This window comes from Macaca thibetana, chromosome 6 (genome assembly GCF_024542745.1).
Source record: "Macaca thibetana thibetana isolate TM-01 chromosome 6, ASM2454274v1, whole genome shotgun sequence".
Taxonomy (NCBI): Eukaryota; Metazoa; Chordata; class Mammalia; order Primates; family Cercopithecidae; genus Macaca; species Macaca thibetana.
The window spans coordinates 157,014,504-157,035,689 of NC_065583.1; the positions used below are offsets into that span (position 1 = coordinate 157,014,504).

At 36.9% G+C, this 21,186-nt stretch overlaps 1 protein-coding gene across 11 annotated transcripts in view; it reads left to right on the top strand.

Annotated features, from left to right (window-relative positions):
* The window catches only part of CDH18 (cadherin 18), a 1,131,397-nt gene that overhangs the window by 1,023,641 nt on the left and 86,570 nt on the right, over positions 1–21,186 (top strand). For all 11 annotated transcript variants that reach the window (XM_050795521.1, XM_050795518.1, XM_050795525.1 and 8 more), the window contains one exon: positions 5,160–5,413. In XM_050795521.1, the coding sequence (XP_050651478.1) occupies positions 5,160–5,413 (254 nt within the window). The remainder of the gene's footprint in view (positions 1–5,159; positions 5,414–21,186) is intronic.

Sequence of the window (21,186 nt, forward strand, 5' to 3'; positions counted from 1 at the left end):
CAATACTTGTTATCGTTCATGTTTTTGATGATAGCCACTGTAAAAGGCATGAGATGATATTTCACTGTGGTTTTAATTTGTACTTCTCTGATGTTTAAAGATGTTGAGGAATTTTTCATATATACGTGGCCCAGTTGTATGTCATCTTTTGAGAAATATCTATTAAGTGCTTTGCCCATTTTTAGAATAGAGTGATTTGTATTTTTTTTTTTTTATTGAGTAGTTTGAATTCAATCGTTATTTTGGATATTGGCCCTTATCCGATGTACAATTTTCAAATATTTTCTTCAAATCGTGTATTACTCTTCACTCTGTTACTTGGTTTCTTTGCTATGAAGAAACTCTTTAGTTTGACGCATTCTCACTTGTCTATTTTTGCTTACTTTGCCTATTTTTTTGACTTATAGACAAGTAATCTCAGCCTAGAACAATGTCATGAAGGTTACCCCTCAATGTCTTCTTCTAGTAGATTGATCATTTTAGGTTTTACGTTGTCTTTAATCCATTTCAAGTTAATTCTTGCACGGCTCAATACTTTGCTCTCTGAGTCTGTAGCTCTGCTTGCCCCTGCCCCTATGTTGTGTGTAAAGTACCCGAAGTCTTTTATGTTTCCTCAGAAAGAAATCTTTATCACCTATAACTGCAAAGTTATGATTTCTGGACACCAAACCTGGAGTTTCATCCTGCAGGTGGTTGAATTACAATATAAATTGAGTGTCCAATCATGTAGGGGTATCTTTCTTCCGGGACATGCTAGGGCAGCCACAAAAACTGAAAAAAGTGAGGAATCAATTCTCTAGAGCTCCATGAGAGAGTGTGGTTCTCCCATATTTCTGACTTAGTGACTTCAGAACTTCAAGGGAATGTCTGTTGTCATAACCCAACTTGTTTGTGGCAATTTGTTATGTCATCCCTACGAAACTAATATAGTAGGATTAACAGAAAATAATAAGCCAATATAATATTAAGCAACATTAAGCAGCTTCATTTATCAGCACCCACAGGACAATTCTAAGCCATTCCAGTAAAACAAAACACATTGCAAGGGGGATGATTCCAGGAATGCTCAGATAGTTCAGGGGTAGACAAATAATTATGCTAGACTGAACCATATGAAATTATCTTTTATATATGTCACCATACATTTTTGATATCAACAATTTCATATGAGTAAAAGCTAACTTTTAGACAATTTAAAGGACAGGAGTTGCGAATACATACCCGAGTTATACTTGCTGGTAGTTTCTCTCTTCCCTACCAAGTGAGTTTGATACCAGCCACCATCATCACCATGGTGAATGTTGGAATATCAATGAATCCTAATGAGCATTGTCAAATAAAATACAGGACATCTACTTAAATTCTAATTTTAAATAAATAACCAATAAATTTTTCTACAACTGTGTTTCTTGTGATAATTGACAATATACTAAAAACCCTACAGTTTATCCTAAATTTAAATTTAATTGGGCATCCGGTAGTTTAAATGATTGAATTTAGCAACACTGAAAATAGCACTCATTAAGTATGAGCATCAATGATTGTTTTGTTTTGTTTCGTTTTTTTGTCTAGCTCTGTCACCCAGGCTGGAGTGCAGAGGCGTGATCTCGGCTCACCTCAGCCTCTGACTCCTGGGTTCATGTGATTCTCCTGCCTCAGCCTCCTGAGTAGTTGGTACTACAAGTGTGCACCACCACAGCCGGCTAATTTTTGTATTTTTAGTAGAGATGGGGTTTCACCGTGTGAGCCAGGATGGTCTCGATCTCTTGACCTCGTGATCCGCCCACCTCGGCCTCCCAAAGTGCTGGGATTACAGGCATGAGGCCCTGTGCCTCGCCTGGGATTTTTTTTTTTTTAACTTGCAAAGCACAGAAGACAACTTTAATAGTTTACACAACGATTTAAAAGGTGTGGAAGATGGGTACTTGAGTAGTTTTCCCAGAGTTGCAGTAATAGAAAAATAATAATTATAATACTAATACTATAAATACCATTTTTGCTGGATAAAACCAAATAATAAAATAATTTATATTGCATGTATAACTCTAAAATATCCAGGCATAAATACATGAGTATAATTTTCTCCCAGTTTCCCGGTACCAGCAATACAACCTCACTAGCTTTTCTTCACAAATAAGGTTGTTAAAATATTTCCAGTTGCATTAATTCACTTGCTTCTAAATTCCTGTCCCAACCTAAAATAATCTACTCATTTCTGCATGGCTCCGCATGGTTTCCATCCATCCATCTGTCAGTTCTGGCAAACAAGTCCCTCAAAATGATTACCCCCACCCTGGAGTAGTAAAATATATATTAGATGATCATCAACATGAAACCACATGTCCGCAGAAACAGCCTGCACCGTAGCAGTAGGTAGGTTAGTATTGAGGCAAACGACACCTAACTTGCCAGGGGATCTGCTAAGAAATGGAATAAGAGATGTGTGTCATCTTGGTTACACAGCTTGATAATAATATCAGATACGACTGGAGGTGGCCCAAATCCCTCCACAAATTTCATTGAAAAGTCCGAAAGATGGAAAAGTCTACAATAATAAATAAGTGGAGGTGATTGTTTTAAAATCCAGTGTTACTGTGAGAAAGCAATGCTAAGCATTCCTAGAAAAGTATGTAACTCTGATTTTTAGTTTGAAAGTCTTAAATACCCATATTCAATGAGAAGAACCTTAGACATCATAAAGCCTACCACGTGCAGCAGGTTAACTCCAAAAACTGTAAACATTAATCTAAAACTAACAGTAAACCCGCCAGGTATTCATATTTCCATGAGCAGGATGCACGATTCTGACTGCCCAGCTCCTATAAGCCAAGAGGGACCATTTTTGTCCACCCAGTTGCTGATAGGCAGCAAGTATGTACCATTTATAGGACGAGTTATTTAAATTTTGATGGGGCTTATTGATAAATTTGTCATAGACAAATTCTCACTTATTAATGTAAAGAAGGAAGGAGTCAAGGAAAGGAAAAGTTTGATGTGTGGATCCAATTAAGAGTATGCAACTCCTTGGCCAGGCACAGTGGCTCACGCCTGTAATTCCAGCACTTTGGGAGGTCGAGGTGGGCGGATCACGAGGTCAGGAGATCGAGACCAGCCTGGCTAACACGGTGAAACCCCGTCTCTGCTAAAAATACAAAAAATTAGCCGAGCGTGGTGGCGGGTGCCCGTAGTCCCAGCTACTCCGGAGGCTGAGGCAGGAGAACGACGTGAACCCAGGAGGTGGAGCTTGCAGTGAGCCTAGATCTCGCCCCTGCACTCCAGCCTGGGTGTCAGTGTGAGACTGTCTCAAACAAACAAACAAACAAACAGGAAAAGAAGAGTATGCAGTTCCTCAGACAAGATAGGTATTAGTTATTTTGTCAATTTATTTCTAGTGTGGATACCTTAGGGAAAAAATGGCTTCCATTTGATAGGTTGTAAACTTCAGAAGCAAATACTCCTTGAGAAATATATAACCTGAAAATCATAATGTTTGTGTCATATATCAATGCATGTGTATTGTATATATGATCAACTTCTGAGAATTTGAATTTTTAAGATATAAAGATACATATATTTTGGAAACTGGTAGAATACTGTAGTGGCTTATCCTCATCAATGTCCCTGTGATCCTAGTTTTCTAGGTTCTTAATATATGGTTTGGAAATGAAATGATATTTTGCCTCTTGTGTAATCTCCAACCCCTGAGAAGGCCAATTTTCCAAGGCCATTCGGAAACATTGGGGAACTTCCTATAAGTATTATAGTACTGAGCATTCTGTTTACGGGATCCTGATAAGGATCCTCTTTCTAGTTAGCTTTTGCTTGGTTGCTATGAACTGAAGGGATGTTTCTTCCTTCAAAATTCACACGTTGAAATCTAATCCCCAGTGTGATATGATGGTATTTGGAGGTGAGATCTCTGGGACATAATTAGGTAATTAGAGTGAACCCTTCATGAATGGGATTTGTGTCTTTGTAAGAAGAGACAGGCCGGGCGCGGTGGCTCAAGCCTGTAATCCCAGCACTTTGGGAGGCCGAGACGGGCGGATCACGAGGTCAGGAGATCGAGACCATCCTGGCTAACACGGTGAAACCCCGTCTCTACTAAAAAATACAAAAAACTAGCCGGGCGAGGTGGTGGGCGCCTGTAGTCCCAGCTACACAGGAGGCTGAGGCAGGAGAATGGCGTGAACCCGGGAGGCGGAGCTTGCAGTGAGCTGAGATCCGGCCACTGTGCTCCAGCCCTGGCGACAGAGCGAGACTCCGTCTCAAAAAAAAAAAAAAAAAAAAAAAAAAAAGAAGAGACAAGGGAGAGATGGTTTCTCTGTTGTGTGAGGATACAGCGAGTAAGAGGCTGTCTGCAAACCAGAAAGAGGATGCCTGCCAGATACCAGCTCTGAAAGAAACGTTAATGTTAGGCTTCCCAGTCTTCAGAAGTGTGAGAAATAAATGTTGCCTAAGCCACCCAGTGTATGGTATTCTGTTATAACAACCTAAATTGACTATGATATTGACCCTTAATGTAAAGGACAATGCCTGAATTTCTCCACAGGGAATGACCATTCTGTTCCTGCCAGAAAAAGAAACTTTGAGATTGAAGCAGGCTTGTACAAAATCAGTGGCATAAATAGAAATGAAAATTCTCTATTCTGCTGCTTCTCACAGATCTTTAACAGGAAGAGCAGCATCAGTGGACACTTCACCCAGTTTAAAATGGAACACTGGTCTCTGAATCACCTTCACTCACCTCACCATAGGAACTTTTAACTTTTAAAACTACATCTGTTCATCTTGGGTTCACACAGCCTTTTATATCCATCATGCTAAACACTTTCCAAATGTTTAGTTCTTATCTGAAGAAGTACTTCCTCTTGAAAACATTACCTAGCAGTCCTCACACACTCCTGAATCTGAGTTTGTATCCTTCCTATTGATAGGTCCATAATACCAAATACGTATTATTGCACTAAATACAAAATGCTGAGGTTCCTTTATGCCTTAGATGTTATTATTAAAATAATCTTCATAATCTGTTTTAGAACAAAGCTAGTGTGACTTATCTCTATCTCAATTCTTTTATTCTAAAAAGGAAAAAATATAATGTGTATTTGAAAAGTAATGAAAGTCATAATACTGGAAATCTTATTTTTTCCCCACAGCCACTGAACTATGAGAAAAAGAAGTCATATACCCTCAACATAGAAGGAGCAAATACACATCTTGATTTTCGCTTTTCTCACCTGGGTCCTTTTAAAGATGCTACCATGCTGAAGATCATTGTTGGGGATGTAGATGAACCACCACTCTTTTCCATGCCTTCCTACGTCATGGAAGTCTATGAAAATGCCAAGATCGGGACCGTCGTTGGTACAGTTTTGGCACAAGATCCTGACAGTGCTAATAGCTTAGTAAGGTATGGCATGCTTCAATCATTTAGACATATAAAGATTTTTATTGCCTCTCATAGTAATTAAACATTAATAAAATTACAGTTAAAAGGCTTTATTTCTACGTTGTTTTCTGCGAATGTACTTAAATTATAATATTAATTGATTTTTATCTGAGTAGCTTAGCAGATGGATTTTTGTCACATTAAGAACATATTTTGCTATCTCCATGAATGTCTTATTGGCCACACGTTAATTTTTCCATTTGACTTAATGGATGTGAGTGTAATTGATTGAGAAAATTGTTGTAGAGCTATTTAATCACAAACTGGAGAATCTATTGGTCCCTTAATGATAGGAAGTGTAGATATAGCACAAAATGGGATGATCTGGGGATAATACTCATCTCTCACTGACTCTGGTTCCTTTGGTCAGCCTAGCTGTGTGGCTTTCTCTTTGTATGGAAAAGTAGAAAAATAATGTCTGTGTCTCAGAGCTGTTGTGAGGATGCATGAAGCAATGTGCATAAAGCACCCAGCAAAGCGGCCTGCACCTAGTAGTCACTCAATAAGTGCTAACTTGTCAAAGACAGTGTAAGATGCAAAACACTCTGAATACAGGAAAATCAGTGTGGGAACTCTATTGTGACTACTTACTAGCAGAGTGATCTTTTACAGTCATTCAACCACGTGGAATGTCAAGTTCCCAAATATGTGAACAAAGAATAATAATGCTACATAAATATGTTGATACGATTCAGTTAGATTAAAATAAAGGACTTAACACATTGCCCAGCATATAATAAGTGATCACTGAATAATATTTGTATTATTTTAGTACATCATGCTGGAGAGATAGAGCTTTTTTTTGCATCATCCAAAGAGATTTTTTTGTGTGCCTCATTTATAACAAAATCAGAAAGGCTGTGTACATGTGTAAAACTTCTTAGATATCCTGTGTTTATATGCATGGAAATCCTGTCTCTAGAAAGGTTAAAATCCTTAGTAATCTTTCTATTTTTTACCATGAAGTCCTTGGTTTTCATTCACTTAACAAAAGCTAATATTCTGAATAGTCTCCTCAGTATCTATGGAATATTTGTAAAAGCTCTGAATTTTCTTTTTCATAAGCATGACTGTTTCAGTTAAAAATAATCCCCCTAGCACCCATGCAGGTAATGAAACAATTTTCTGCGCACAAATGTGTATATTCAACAATCCTACTCCATCTTCAAGTGCAGAAACGGTATCCTGTCACAGTAACAGCAAGAGCTAGATAATGCTTAAAGAGGGAGCGTCGGTAAACTATGCAAAATAATATGCATAAACCAAGTTACAGAATCAATCTCTAACTAAGGAATAGAAATCTAAGTTAACATGTTTCATGCTCAACCAAAGGAAAGTCCATTTTGCTTCAACATTCCATAGAATGCCATGTTTTTAGTTATACTTTTGACCTCAAACAGTAAGTATAATTTGTTCAGGTTTTTAAAAAAAAGGTAACACCATAAAAGAGCTGTACAAATGAGACTTTCTTTACCAAAAGTACCCAATATCTTTTGGGAATGGAGATGCTTCATGATATAAGTTTGCTGTGAAAATATTAAATAAACATTGACAATATATTTTTAATTACATTTGATGCTAATGATAATTTCTGTAATTCTTAATTAAAAGAACAGGAAGTCCAACCATTTATGTTTAATTTATATTTTATTAATGCAAAAATGTTGTACGTTTTGGGAGATACATGTGATAATCTGACAAATTCATATAATCAAATCAGGGTAGTTGTGAAATTCATCACCTTATATATGTATTGTTTCTTTACACTGAGAACATTCATATCATTATCTTCTAGCTGTTTTAAAATGTACAATCCAGTGGGTACAAATATATACATTTAGATGGAAGAAATAGAACCTAGTGTTTGATAGATCAGTAGGGTGACTATAGCAATCACTTTTAGACTATGTTTTAATCACCTGTAACGTGCAATATTGCAGTAGCCCTCATGATAAAGAATTATACATGTGCATACACACACAGACACACACACACACACAGCATCTTGAACTCCAGGGAAGAAATAGAGTTGGAAAAAAATGTGCATTGTATATCATGCATAATTCTCCACAGAAGAAGAATGAAATATCTGGGCCCGTAGCCCAGCCAAGTTGACATGTACAATTAACCATCACACTGTGTTTAGAGTAATAATGGTCTGAGGGAGGTGTGCATGGAGAATGTATTCCAAAACTTTCTGGAGGCAATGAACTGAGGAAAATTGAATTGAGACTCATAATCCAATTAGAAATTAGAGAAATTAAGAATGAAAGAAAGAATTGTAGTTTGTTGTACATGAGGAGCTTGGGTTACCTGTGGGAATAGGAAGTAATGAGATTGGAGAGATAGATTAGATACAGATCATGAAGAGGCTTTCTGCAACGGTACGGTCTTTGAAATTAATCCTGGCAGCAATGCCAATAGGGAGAGAAATGAGAGGAACTTTGATAATTATAACCAAAACAATGACAGGAAAATTTGCATTTCAAAATAAACAATAACAATATTTAAAATAATGTGAAAGGTAAAATATATGTGGTGAAATGTAGGTCAAAGGGAAGAAATTGAGGTTGAGGACAAACATGTTTTAGCATTATTCTATATGTTCCAACGTATATGAAAACACCTCTTCCCACATAGGACTGTGATTCCCACATGGGGGCAAAATCCACCCCCTACAAGGGACAGTAGAAAATGTCTGGAGACATTTCTAGTTATTACAGCTTGGGATAGTGTCTTAGTCACTTTAGGCTGCTATAACAAATTACCTTCTACTGTGCGGTATAAACAAGATACATTTATTTCTCACAGCTCTAGAGGCTGGGAAGTCCAAGATCAAAGGGCCAGCCTATCTCATATCTGGTGAGTGTCTGCTTCCTGGTTTGCAGAGAGCCCTCTTCTCCCTACATTTTCACATAGTGAAGAGCAGAAAGAGAGAAAGAAAGCAAACTATTCTGTTTCTTTTTATGAGAGCACACATCACACAATGAATGTCCCACCTGTTTTCTCTCTTAGTCAGTTTGTCTGCTAAGAAGAATTACCATAGTCTTGATGACTTAGAAACAACTGCAATTTATTTCTCACAGTTCTTGAGGCTGAGAGTCTGAGATTAGGTTGCCAGAATTGTCGGGTTGTGGTAAGGGACCTCTTCTGGATTGCAGACTGCCAAGGTCTCGTTTTCTCACATCTTGGAAAGAGGTAGCTAGCTCCAAGCTCTTCTTGTAAGGGCACCAGTTCCATTCATGACAGTTCCATTCTCATGACCTCATAATCGCCTCCAGAAATTTGTACCTCCACATGCCATTACATTGTGGATTATGGTTTACTATATGAATTTGGAGGAGGGGGATAAAAGCATTCAGCTTATAGCAGGTAGGGTGTTACTGGCATCTAGGGGTGGAAGTCAGGAAGGGTACTAAACATTCTGAAACACAGGATAGCTCCCACAGAAATTATCTGGCCCCAAGTCAATAGTGCTAAGGTTGAGAAAACCTGACATAGAGTAAAACAAGCTAAATGGCAAATTAGTAAAACTGGAGTACTAATTGTATTCATGGGAAGAAATTTTGAAAAGCTATTTTTCAGAGATAGATGTCTATACAAATCATATACATGAATAGTTATGTGAATGTTTCAATGTGTACTTTCAATCAATTAAAATATGATGTCATTAATTGTCTCAGTAATTACCCCATATCATCGGGAGCACTTGAGTGAACACTTACTAGGAAACATGCACTCTCCTGGTTGTTGGGATGCAAAGATGATTGGTACATAGTTTCCAAATGTTAAGAAAGGAGGCATAAATCTATTAGCATATGCATTATTCTTTCTGCTTTGTTTTGGTTAGAGAACTAAAATGAATCCTGCTAAAGCTGCCTTAAAATAATTAGACTCCATAGCTGCTGTTTGGGGGCATAATTTACATAATATTTATTCTTGATTTTAATAAAAATGTGTCATTCACATGGGCCTCTGGGTACAAATAGTGAATTTAAAAAACAGAAAACATTAATAAAAACAAAAGCAAGCCTTATACTTCCACCTTTCTCAGGGACCAAATGTTTGTACTAATTAAGGAAAAGCACACTGAAAAGATGTACTTTGCAGTGTGCCCTGAAATGCAATTAACTCCAAGTCTGTAGAATTGGTAATGAAAGGGAGTTTGAGCTTTGCAAGCATTTGTGAAAAGCTTCCTGACTTCGGTCTTTTGTATTTTACTATTGTACTTTTGTACTTCGGTCTTTGTATTTTACCATTGTACTTTTATAACTTATTAGTAAGACTCTTCAGATTTCATAGAGAATACAATACCTAGGTTTTGTCTGTTTCAACTCTAAACAAGATGTGTAACTTGCAGCAATATAAAGTATATATAAAATGTAAAATAAATTATTGTTGCTTGTAATCACCATGTCAGGCTGTGAAATACTAGCTGTTATTCCTTCTAACTATATTTTTTACCATCATCCCCAATTATCCACCCCACCACCACTACCCTTCCTAGCCTCTGACAACCATTATTCTACCCTTTCTCTCCTTGGGTTCAATTGTTCTAATTTTTAGCTCCCACATATGAGTAAGAACATGTGAAGTATGCTGTTCTGTGCCCGGCTTATTTCACTTAACATAATGTCCTGCAGTTCTATCTATGTTGCAAACGACAGGATCTTATTCTGTTTTATGGCTGAATTACTGTATTGTGTGTATGTACCACATTTTCTTTATCCCTTCATCTATTGATGGACACTTAGGTTGCTTTCAAATATTGGCTGTTGTGAATAGTGCTGCAGTGAATATGGGAGTGCAGATATCTCTTCAGCGTACTGATTTCCTTTCTGATATGGCTTGGCTGTGTCCCTAACCAAATCTCATCTTGAATTATAGCTCCCATAATTCCCACGTGTTGTGGGAGGGATCTGGTGGGAGATAATTGAATCGTGATGGGTGGTTTCCCCATAGTGTTCTCATGGTAGTGAATAAGTCTCACAAGATCTGATGGTTTTATAAGGGGTTTCCCCTTTCACTTGGCTCTCATTGTCTCTTGTCTGCTGCCATGTAAGACGTGCCTTTTGCTTTCCACCATGATTGTGAGGCCTCCCCAACCACGTGGAACTGTGAATTCATTAAACCTCTTTTTCTTTATAAATTACCCAGTTTCAAGTATGTCTTTATCAGCAGCATAAAAATGGACTAATACACTTTCTTTTTCATGCATACATAGCAGCAGGATTGCTGGATGGTAGGTAGCTCTATGTTTAGCTTTTAGGAAACTATCAAACTGTTCTCCACAGTGGTTGTAATAATTCACATTCCCACCAACAGGATATGAGGGTTCCATTTTCTCCACATCCTTTGCCATCATTTTTTATTGCCTGTCATTTTAATATAAGCCATTTTAAATGGGGTGAGATGATTTCTCATTGTAGTTTTGATTGGCATTTCTCTGATGATCAATGATGTTGAGCATCTTTTTATATGTCTGTTTGCTATTTGTATGTCTTCTTTTGAGAACTATCTACTCAGATCTTTTGCTCATTTTTTAATCAGATTATTAGATGTTTTTTGTATAGATTTGTTTGAGCTTCTTATATATTCCAGTTATTAATCCCTGGACATATGGGTAATTTGAAAATATTTTCTTTCATTTTGTAGGTTGTCACTTTCCATTGTTGATTGTTTTCTTTGATGTACAGAAGCTTTTTAACTTGATGTGGTCCCATTTATCTATGGTTTATTTGGTTGACTGTGCTTGCAGCATATTACTCAAGAAATCTTTGTTCAGATGAGTGTCCAGGAGAGTTTTCCCAGTGTACTCTCTTCAGAGTTTCACAGTGTGAGTTCATAGACTTAAGTTGTAATACATTTTGAATTGATTTTTGTATATAGCTAGAGATGGGTGTCTGGTTTCAATTATCTGTGTATGGATATGCAGTTTTCCCAGCACCACTGAAGAGTCATTTATTATAGTTATTGCAGACTGGGCTTGTTTGTGCCTGTCATTCTTGGGGACTCTTCCAAGTACTCAAAGGGGATTAACTGAATGTTGTGATCTAAGTCTTTGGTCATTGCAGCCATATCTGCATTAGGGGGCACCCCAAACCCAGTAATGTTGTGACTCTGAGCATTGTGGAAGTACTGCTGTAGTGGTCTTGCGTAAAATCTAAGATAATTCCCTGTATTGCTAGGCAAAGACTTTTGTTCTCTTCTCTTACATTCCCCTAAACAAATGGAGTTTCTCTGTCCATGTTGATCTGCCTAGAGCTCAGCAGAGGAGTGACATAAGCATCACTGTAGCCACTAATGCCAAGACTGCACTGGGTCAGATGAAATGAGCATATCACTGGATCTCACCCAAGGCTGCTGATTACTAATGCCTGGCTACTACCAATATTGCCTTAAGGCCCAGGGCTCTTCAGTTAGCAAGTAGTGAATCCAGCCAGGATTGTGTCCTTCCTTTCGGTGATGCTAGCTTCCAAGTTCCGCAGCCCAAGGCAGGTCTAGAAATGCTGTCCAGGAGCCACAGCCTGGATTCAAGAACCTCAGGAATGTACTTGGTGCTCTATTCTACTGTGACTTAGCTGACACCCCAGCCACAAGATAAAGTTCTTGCCACTCTTCCTTCTTCTTTTCTCAAGCAGAAGGAATTTCTCCCGCTGTGGTATGTACTGCCTGGGTACCGCCCATCTTTACTCAAGGCCCATGGGCTCTTCTGTCAGCTTTTGCTGAACACTGCCTGGACTGAGCCTCTCCCTTCAGGGCAGTTAGCTCCACTTTAGCCCAGCATGGGTTTAGAAATGCTATCCTTTACCCACCGCCTGGAATCAGGCACCCCAGGAGCCTGCTTGGTGCTCCACCTCTCTGTGGTCAAGCTGGTGTCCAAGCTGCAAGACAAATTCCCCATTACACCTCCCTTTCCTGTTCTTGAGCAGGAGGAGTCTCTCCCCATAGCAACTATATCTGGGAATACCCTGGGTTACACCTGAGTCTCATTCTCACCAAAAGCCCACGATGAGTAGTGTCTGGCTAGAGTTATGCTTGCTCAATGTCCAAGGGAGCTTTAGTAAGGAGGTCATGAATTCCACCAGGACTGGGTTCTTCCCTTCAAGGCAGCAGGTTCCCTTCTGGCCCAGGTGTGTCTAGAAATGTCTGAGAGCCAGGGCTTCGGGATTCTGTTTGCTGCCTTATTCTACTGTGGTTGAACTTGTATCCAAGTTGCAAGATGAAGTCCTTTTTACTCTTCCCTCACTTCTACTCAAGTGGAAGGAAGGGATCTTTCCCAGAGCTGCAAGTTGCACTACCTGGGGTTGGGGGAGGGGTAGCAGAAGCACTCCCTTGACCACTCCAGCTGGCTTCTCACTATGTCACCTGCACTCCAGGTCCACTGGCTCCAAGCCCAGCACAGCACCAAGGCTTACTCAGGAATTGCAGTCCTTCTGGCCCAGACTGCCTTTTAAGTTCATTTAGGACTCCAGAGTGCTTTAGGGCACAGTGGTGGGGCTAGCCAGAACTCAGGTTTCACCCACGGGGTTGGATTATTTCTCTCTAGCCTGTGCTGGTCTCAAGTCTCACTCCATAGGTGCAGGCTGCGTTCTGTCCCTTTTTGCTTTCTGCTCTCACAGGGAGGTACTGAGTTCCAATGCAAAGTCTCATAATCATTGTGTTCTCCCTCCCCAAAGTGCACAGATTCTCTCTTTGTGCTCTGCTGCCACTACCAGGGCTTGAGGGAGGGGTTGTGTAAGCGATTCAAGGTTGTCTTTGCTGTGCTCTTCTGTGCCCTGTTCATTAATATGATGTAAATACCAAGTACTGTGATCAGACACTTGATTTTTAGTCCCTATGAAGGTGTTTTGTGAGTTCTTCAATTCAGTGTTCCTGCAGGGTTGACAATCTTTGTAGGGTTCTATACCGATATCTTGCTCCACCTTCTTCTCCAATCATCACCTTTTTGAAAAAATAAAATTAGAGACTGGCTGTTTACCAGCAGTGAAGTCTTTCATTTAAACAGTCTACACCATTTGCTCACAAATTACAAACAGAATTCAGGAATTTCACAGATAAGCTACTGAGAGATCAGCAATCTCAAGTTGAGAACAAGAATCTAGAGAGCTTTTGGAAATGTGGCCTTATGACACGTGACTATTAAATAGTTGCCATTCATTGTCTCCTATCTGTTGGCCAAGTACTTTATATATCATTCCATAAACTGCTTTACAACACTGAAACTGTCTGTATTATTGATTCCATTCTATAGATGAAGAAACTAAAGTTCAAAAAATTAACTAACTTGATTCTGTTTTCAGAGTGATAACATGACATTTTAATGCAAATCCAATTTGGCTTTACTCTGAAAACTTTGTTTTTGTAACCCAATATCCTCCCTCTTATACACTATAGCTAATAAAAAATGAAAGCATATTAACAGAATGACTACATTTCCAAAAATCAAGTATCAAAAATTAGAAACAAATGTATATTATAAATGCTCAGAGAACCATTAATCAAATGCCACTACCTGGGGCCTTCCCTTTTATGGGTTTACTCCACACACTGGAAAAGGAGATGCTAAAAACTGGCAAGTCTTTTTTTAACTTTAGCATCTTAGTAATAAATTTGCTCTTAATTTTATAGTTTTTCAATATTGTAGTTAAAGATGTACATTACTTGATTTAGTATTAAAAAAATAAGTTAGAGTCCCTGAATCAACATTTCTCATATGATGAAAAGCTTTAGCACCTGAATTTACATGACTGAGTATATGTCCCATCTTTTCTTCTTTGCATCTTGATTTATGACCTGAATTTCTCTACACATTTACTTCTTGTTGAGAATTTGAATGTTTTCCTTGAATAATAACTTTAAAGCAATAAATAATTAAATATTTTGCATAATCATTTCAAATGCTTATGATGACACTATCTATAAAATAAACCATAACCCAAATATATTGTGATCACGTTGGAAACTTAGCCAGATTTAAAAATATTTTTAAATTTTAAACATAAGGGATACTTTTAAAGAAATGGATGCAAAGTATTAAAAGTATTTTCTCAGCCTATTCAGAGATTTATTGTGACCTTGGTAAGGTGAATTTATTGGTAAATAATAGTACACTGAATATACTAGAAGCATTCGCTTCTTTTTGTTTTTTGTTTGCGTTCTTCTCTACTTTTGAAATTTTCACATAATTGGTGATGAGTTGGATTAGAAATACCAAATTATTTTGGTGTTATAACAACAAAAAAAAGAGAGAGATTTTGAAATAATGGTAAGGTCTTTTGGCAAAGTTCAAGAGCGAAAGTGAAAAGAAATTATTAAGAGTTTGAATGCAGGATTTCAACTTTTGAAAAGAAAGATGAAAAATAACCGGTAAATATGTTTTAAAATGTGTTTGTGTTAAAGGTATCTAATATACAATAACTTTTTCTCATAGACCAAATTTAGTTATAAAAGTTTACCTTACTGATAATATAAAATTATTTCCTTGTTCTCTTCATGGCAATCATCAATGTATCATCAACAAAACTCAGCCATTGTGTTCTGATCCAAAGGAAACAGTCCATTATGGATATTTAATGCAAATCCAGTAGAGACAGACAGAAAGCAAACTCTTGCTTAAAATCAAAAATCTTTGTCTATAACCTATGTTTTGAAATTGTATTACATTACATATTGCTGATATTAGAACACTGAGATTGATTAATGGTTTTATTGTTCAATGTCATAAACACATGATGCTTGAGAACTCAAGGGGACATAAAGATGACTAAGACAACTCTGTTCTTTCACAGATGAACATATCTGTAGACTTTGAAGGCTGAATGGTCCAAAAGCATATAGCTAAAGATATTATCTGATATAAAATGATTTTTTTTCCATAGGCAAAACTTTATAACACATTTAGTCATACAACTACTTTTTTTTTTCTATTTCGGCCTATTTTAAAAAATTCAATATATTTTTTTGGAACAGGTGGTGTTTGGTTACATGAATATTTTATTTAGTGGTGATTTTTAATATTTTGGTACACCCATCACCTGAGCAGTATACACTGAACCCAATGTGTAGTGTTTATCCTTCACCCTCACATCCTTTCTCCCAAGTCTCCAAAGTCCTTTGTATCATTCTTACGCCTTTGCATCCTCATAGCTTAGCTCCCACTTATGAGTGACAAAATACAGTGTTTGGTTTTCCATTCCTGAGTTATTGAACTTAGAATAATAGTTTCCAATTCCATCCAGGCTGCTGCAAATGCCATTATTTCATTCATCTTTATGGCTGACTGGTATTCCATGGTATATGTATACCACATTTTCTTTATCCATACATTGATTGATGGGCATTTGGGCTGGTTCCATATTTTTGCAATTACGAATTGTGCTGCTATAAACATACCTGTGCAGGTATCTTTTTTGTACAATGACTTCTTTTTCTATGGGTAGGTGCCCAGGAGTGGGATTGCTGTTTCAAGCAGTAGATATCCTTTTAGTTCTGTGAGGAATCTCCACACTGTTTTCCATAGTGGTTGTACTAGTTTGCACCCCTACCAACAATGTAAAAGTGTTCCCTTTTCACCACCATTCTGGCAGGAGTGAGGTGGTATCACACTGTGATTTTGATTTGCATTTCCCTGATAATTTGTGATGTTGCATTTTTTTCATATGTTTATTGGCCATTGGAATATCTTATTTGAGAATTGTCTATTCATGTCCTTAGCCCACTTTTTGATGGGATTGTGTGTTTGTTTTTTCTTGATGATTTGTTTAAGTTCCTTGTAGATTGTGAATATTAGTCCTTTATAGGATGTATAGATTATGAAGATTTTCACCTACTCTATGGGTTGTCTGTTTACTGATTATTTCTTTTACTGTGCAGAAACTTTTTACTTTAATTAAGTTCCATCTATTTATCTTTGTTTTTGTTGTGTTTGCTTTTGGATTCTTGGTCATGAAATCTTTGTCTAAGCCAATTTCTAGGAGGATTTTTCCAATGTTATTTTCTAGAAATTTTTATGGTTTCAGGTTTTAGATTTAACTTTTTCATCCATCTTGAGGTGATTTTTGTATAAGGGTGAGAAATGAGAATCCAGTTTCATTCTTCTACATGTGGCCTGCCAGTTATCGCAGCACAGTTTGTTGAATTGGGTGTCTTTTTCCCACTTTACATTTCTGTTTCCTTTGTCAAAGATCACATGACTGTATTTGGCTTCATTTCTGGGTTCTCTATTCTGCTCCATTTCTGGGTTCTCTATTCTGCTCCATTGGTTTATGTGCCTACTTTTATACCAGTACCATGCTGTTTTGGTGACTATAGCCTTATAATATAGTTGAAGTCAGGTAATGTGATGCCTCCAGAATTATTCTTTTGCTTAGTCTTGCTTTGGCTATGTAGGCTCTTTTTTGGTTCCATATGAATTTTAAGATTTTTTTTCTGGTTTTGTGAAGAATGATAGTGGTATTTTGTTAAGAATTGCATTGAATTTGTGTATTACTTTTGGCAGTATGGTCATTTTTACAATATTGATTGAATCCATCCATGAGCATGGAATATGTTTCCATTTGTTTATGTTGTCTATGATGTATTTCAGCAGTGTTTTATAGTTTTCCTTGTAGAGGTTTTTCTCCTTCTTGGTTAAATATATTCCTAAGTTTGTTTGTTTGTTTGGTTGGTTGGTTGGTTGGTTGGTTGGTTTTTTTGCAGCTATTGTAAAGGGGTTGAGTTCCTGATTTGATTTTCAGCTTGGTCATTGTTAGTGCATAGCAGAGCTACTGATTTGTGCACATTATTTTTGTACCCTGAAACTTTGCTTAATTCGTTTACCAGTTCTAGGAGCTTTTTGCATGAGTCTTTAGGATTTTCTAGGTATAGGATCATGTCATCACCAAACAACAGCAATCTGACTTCAACATTACCAGTTGGATGCCCTTTATTTCTTTCTCTCATCTGACTGCTCTGGCTAGGACTTCTAGAACTTGAAGAGAAGTGATAAGAGTAAGCATCCTTGTCTTGTTCCAGTTCTCAGGGGAAATGGCTTTCCCTGTTGGTTGTGGCTTTGTCATAGATAGCTTTTATTACCTCACAGTATGCCCCTTATTTGGTGATTTTGATGAGGGTTTTAATCATAAAAGGATGCTGGATTTTGTTCAAATGCTTTTACTGCATCTATTGAGATAATCGTGTGATTTTTGTTGTTAATTCTGTTTATGTGATGTACCACATTTATTGACTTATGGATGTTAAACCATACCTGCATCCCTGGTATGAAACCTACTTGATCATGGTGGAATATCTTTTTGATATGCTGTTGAATTCTGTTAGACAATATTTTGTTGAAGATTTTTGCATATATGTTCATCAGGGTCAGTAGTACAGCAGAAAAAAAGAAATAACAAAGATCTGAGCAGAACTAAATGAAATTGAAACAAAAAACACACAATACAATAGAAAAATGAAACAAAAACTAGTTATTTTAAATGGTAAATAAAAATGGTAAACATTAGTGAGATTAACCAAGAAGAGAAGCAAGAAGATCCAAACAAGCTCAATTAGAAATGCAACAGGAGATATTACAACTGATACCACAGACATACAAAAGAGCATTCTAGGCTTCTATGAACAACTTTGTTCAACTAGAAAACCAAGAGGAGATAGATACTTTCCTGAAAATATACAACCCTCCTAGATCATGTTCATAGGGTCTGATGCATATATGTTCACCCGGTCTGTGTATTGGTCTGTAATATTCTTTTTTTTTGTTATGTCCCCTTTTGGTTTTAGTATTAGAAAGATACTGGCTTCATAGAATGACTTAGGGAGGATTGTCTCCTTCTCTATCTTGTGAAATAGTGTCAATAGGATCGGTACCAATTCTTACTTGAATGTCTGATAGAATTCAGCCATGAATCTGACTGGTCCTGGACTTTTTTAGTTGGTAACTTTTTAATTACCATTTCAATCTCACTGCTTGTTATTGGTCTGTTCAGAGTTTCTATTTTTCCTTGTTTAATCTAGAGGATTGTATATTTCCAGGAATTTATCCATCTTCTTGGTTTTCTATTTTATGTGCATAAAGTTGTTCATAATAGCCTAGAATGCTCTTTTGTATGTCCGTGGTATCAGTTCTAATATCTCATTTTGTTTCTAACTGAGCTTTTTTGGATCTTCTTGCTTCTCTTTTTAGTTAATCTCACTAACGGTCTATCATTTTTATTTATCTTTTTAAAGAACTAGCTTTTTGTTTCATTTATCTATTGTATTGTATGTTTTTAATTTCAGTTTCATTTAGTTCTGCTCTGATTTTGTTATTTATTTTCCTCTGCTGTGTTTCGGTGTGGTTTGTTCTTGTTTCTCTACTTCCTTGACATCTTACCTTAGATTGTCTATTTGTACCCTTTCAGACTTTTTGATGTAGGCATTTAATACTATGAACTTTCCATTTGGTACCACTTTTGCTGTATCCCAGAGGTTTTGATAGGTCATGTCACTATTGTCATTCAGTTCCAAAAAATTTTTAATTTCCAATTTTATTTCATTGTTTTCTCAATGATCATTCAGAGACAGGTTATTTAATTCCCATGTATTTGCATGGTTTTGAGGGTTCATTTTAGAGTTGATTTTCAGTTTTATTCCAGTGTGGTTTGAGAGAGTACTTGATATAATTTTGACTTACTTAAATTTGTTGAGAATTGTATTGTGACCTATCATATTGTCTATCTTGGAGAATGTTCTATGTGCTGATGAATAGAATGAATATTCTGCAGTTGTGGGGTAGAATGTTCTTTAAAGATCTGTTAAGTCCATTTGTTCTAGGATATAGTTTAAGTCTCTTGTTTCTTTGTTGACTTTCTGTCTTCATGACCTGTCTAGTGCTGTCAGTGGAGTATAGAAGTCCCCCCACTATTGCTGTGCTGCTGTCTATCTCATTTCTTTGGTTTAGTAACAACTGTTTTATATTTAATATATTTGGGATTTGCAGTGTTACGTGCATATGTATTTAGAATTGTGATTTTTTTTTCTGTTTGACTAGTTCTTTTATCATTACATAAAGTCCTTCTATCTTTTTTTTTTAACTGCTATTGCTTTAAAGTTCATTTTGTCTGATATAGGAAGAGCTACTCCTGCTTGCCTTTGGTGTCCATTTGCATGAAATATCTGTTTCCACCCCTTTATCTTAAGTATATTAGTCCTGTGTCAGATGAGTCTCTTGAAGACAGCATATACTTGGTCGGTGAGTTTTTATTCATTCTGCCATTCTGTATCTTTTAAGTGCAGCATTTAGGCCATTTACATTCAGCATTAGCATTGAGATGTAAGGTACTATTATATTCATTATACTATTTTTTGCCTGAACACCTTGGTTTATTTCATTGTGTTATTGTTTTATAGGTCCTTTGAGGTTTATGCTTTAAGGAGATTCTATTTTGGTGTATTTTGATAACTTGTTTCGAGATTTAGCTCTCGTTTTAGCAGTTCTTGTAGTGCTGGCTTGGTAGTGGTGAATTCTCTCAGCATTTGTTTATCTGAAAAAGACTGTATTTTCCCTTCATTTATGGAACTTAGTTTTGCCAGATACAAAATTCTTGACTGATAATTGTTTTGTTCAAGCAGGTGAATAATAGGACCCCAATGTCTTCTAGCTTGTAGGATTTCTGCTGAGAAATATGCCATTAATCTGATAGGCTTTCCTTTATAGGTTGCCTGGTGTTTTTGTTTGTTTGTTTGCTTCTCCACACATTTCTTAAGATTCTTTCCTTCATCTTGACATGAGGTAACCTTATTACTAGGTGCCTAGGAGATGATCTTTTTGTGATTAATTTTCCAGGTGTTCTCTGAGCTTCTCGTATTTGAATGTCTAGATCTCTAACAATGCCGGAGAAGTTTTCTACAATTATTCCCTAAAATGTGTTTTCCAAACTTTTAGACTTCTCTTCTTCCTTGGGAGCACCAATTATTTTTAGGTTTGTTCATTTAACATAATTCCAAACTTCTTGTAGTCTTTGGTCATTTTTTAAATCCTTTTTTTCTTTTTCTTTGATGAATTGGGTTAATTCGAAAGTCTTGTCTTCAAGTTCTATAGTTTTCTTCTTCTACTTGTTTGATTCTGTTACTGAGACTTTCCCGTGCATTTTGCATTTCTCTAAGTATGTCCTTGATTTCCAGAAGTGGTGATTTCTTTTTTACTTATACTATCTATTTCAGTGGAGATTTTTTCATTCATAACTTGTATAATTTTTTTGGATTTCTTTAAGTTGAACTTCCTCACTTTTCTCTAGTGCTTCCTTGATTGGCTTAATAATCAACCTTCTGAATTCTCTTTCTGGCAATTCAGAAATTTAGTCTTGGTTTGGATCCATTGCTGGTAAGCTAGTGAGAGCTTTTTGGGGTGTTAAAGAACCTTGTTTTGTCATGTTATCAGAATTGTTTTTCTGGTCCCTTCTCATTTGGATAGACTATATCAAAGGAAATATGTGGGACTCAGGGCTGCTGTTCAGATTCTTTTGTTCCACAGGGTGTTTCCTTGATGTGGTGTTCTTCCCTTTCCTCTAGGGACGGGGCTACCTGAGAACCAAACTTCAGTGAATATTATCACCCCTCTGGATCTAGCCACCCAATGGAGCTACCAGGCACTGGGCTGATACTATGGAGTGTTTGCAAAATGTCCTATGATGTGACCCATCTTCAGGTCTCTCAGCTGTGGATGCCAGCACCTACTCCATTATAGGTAGCAAGGGAGT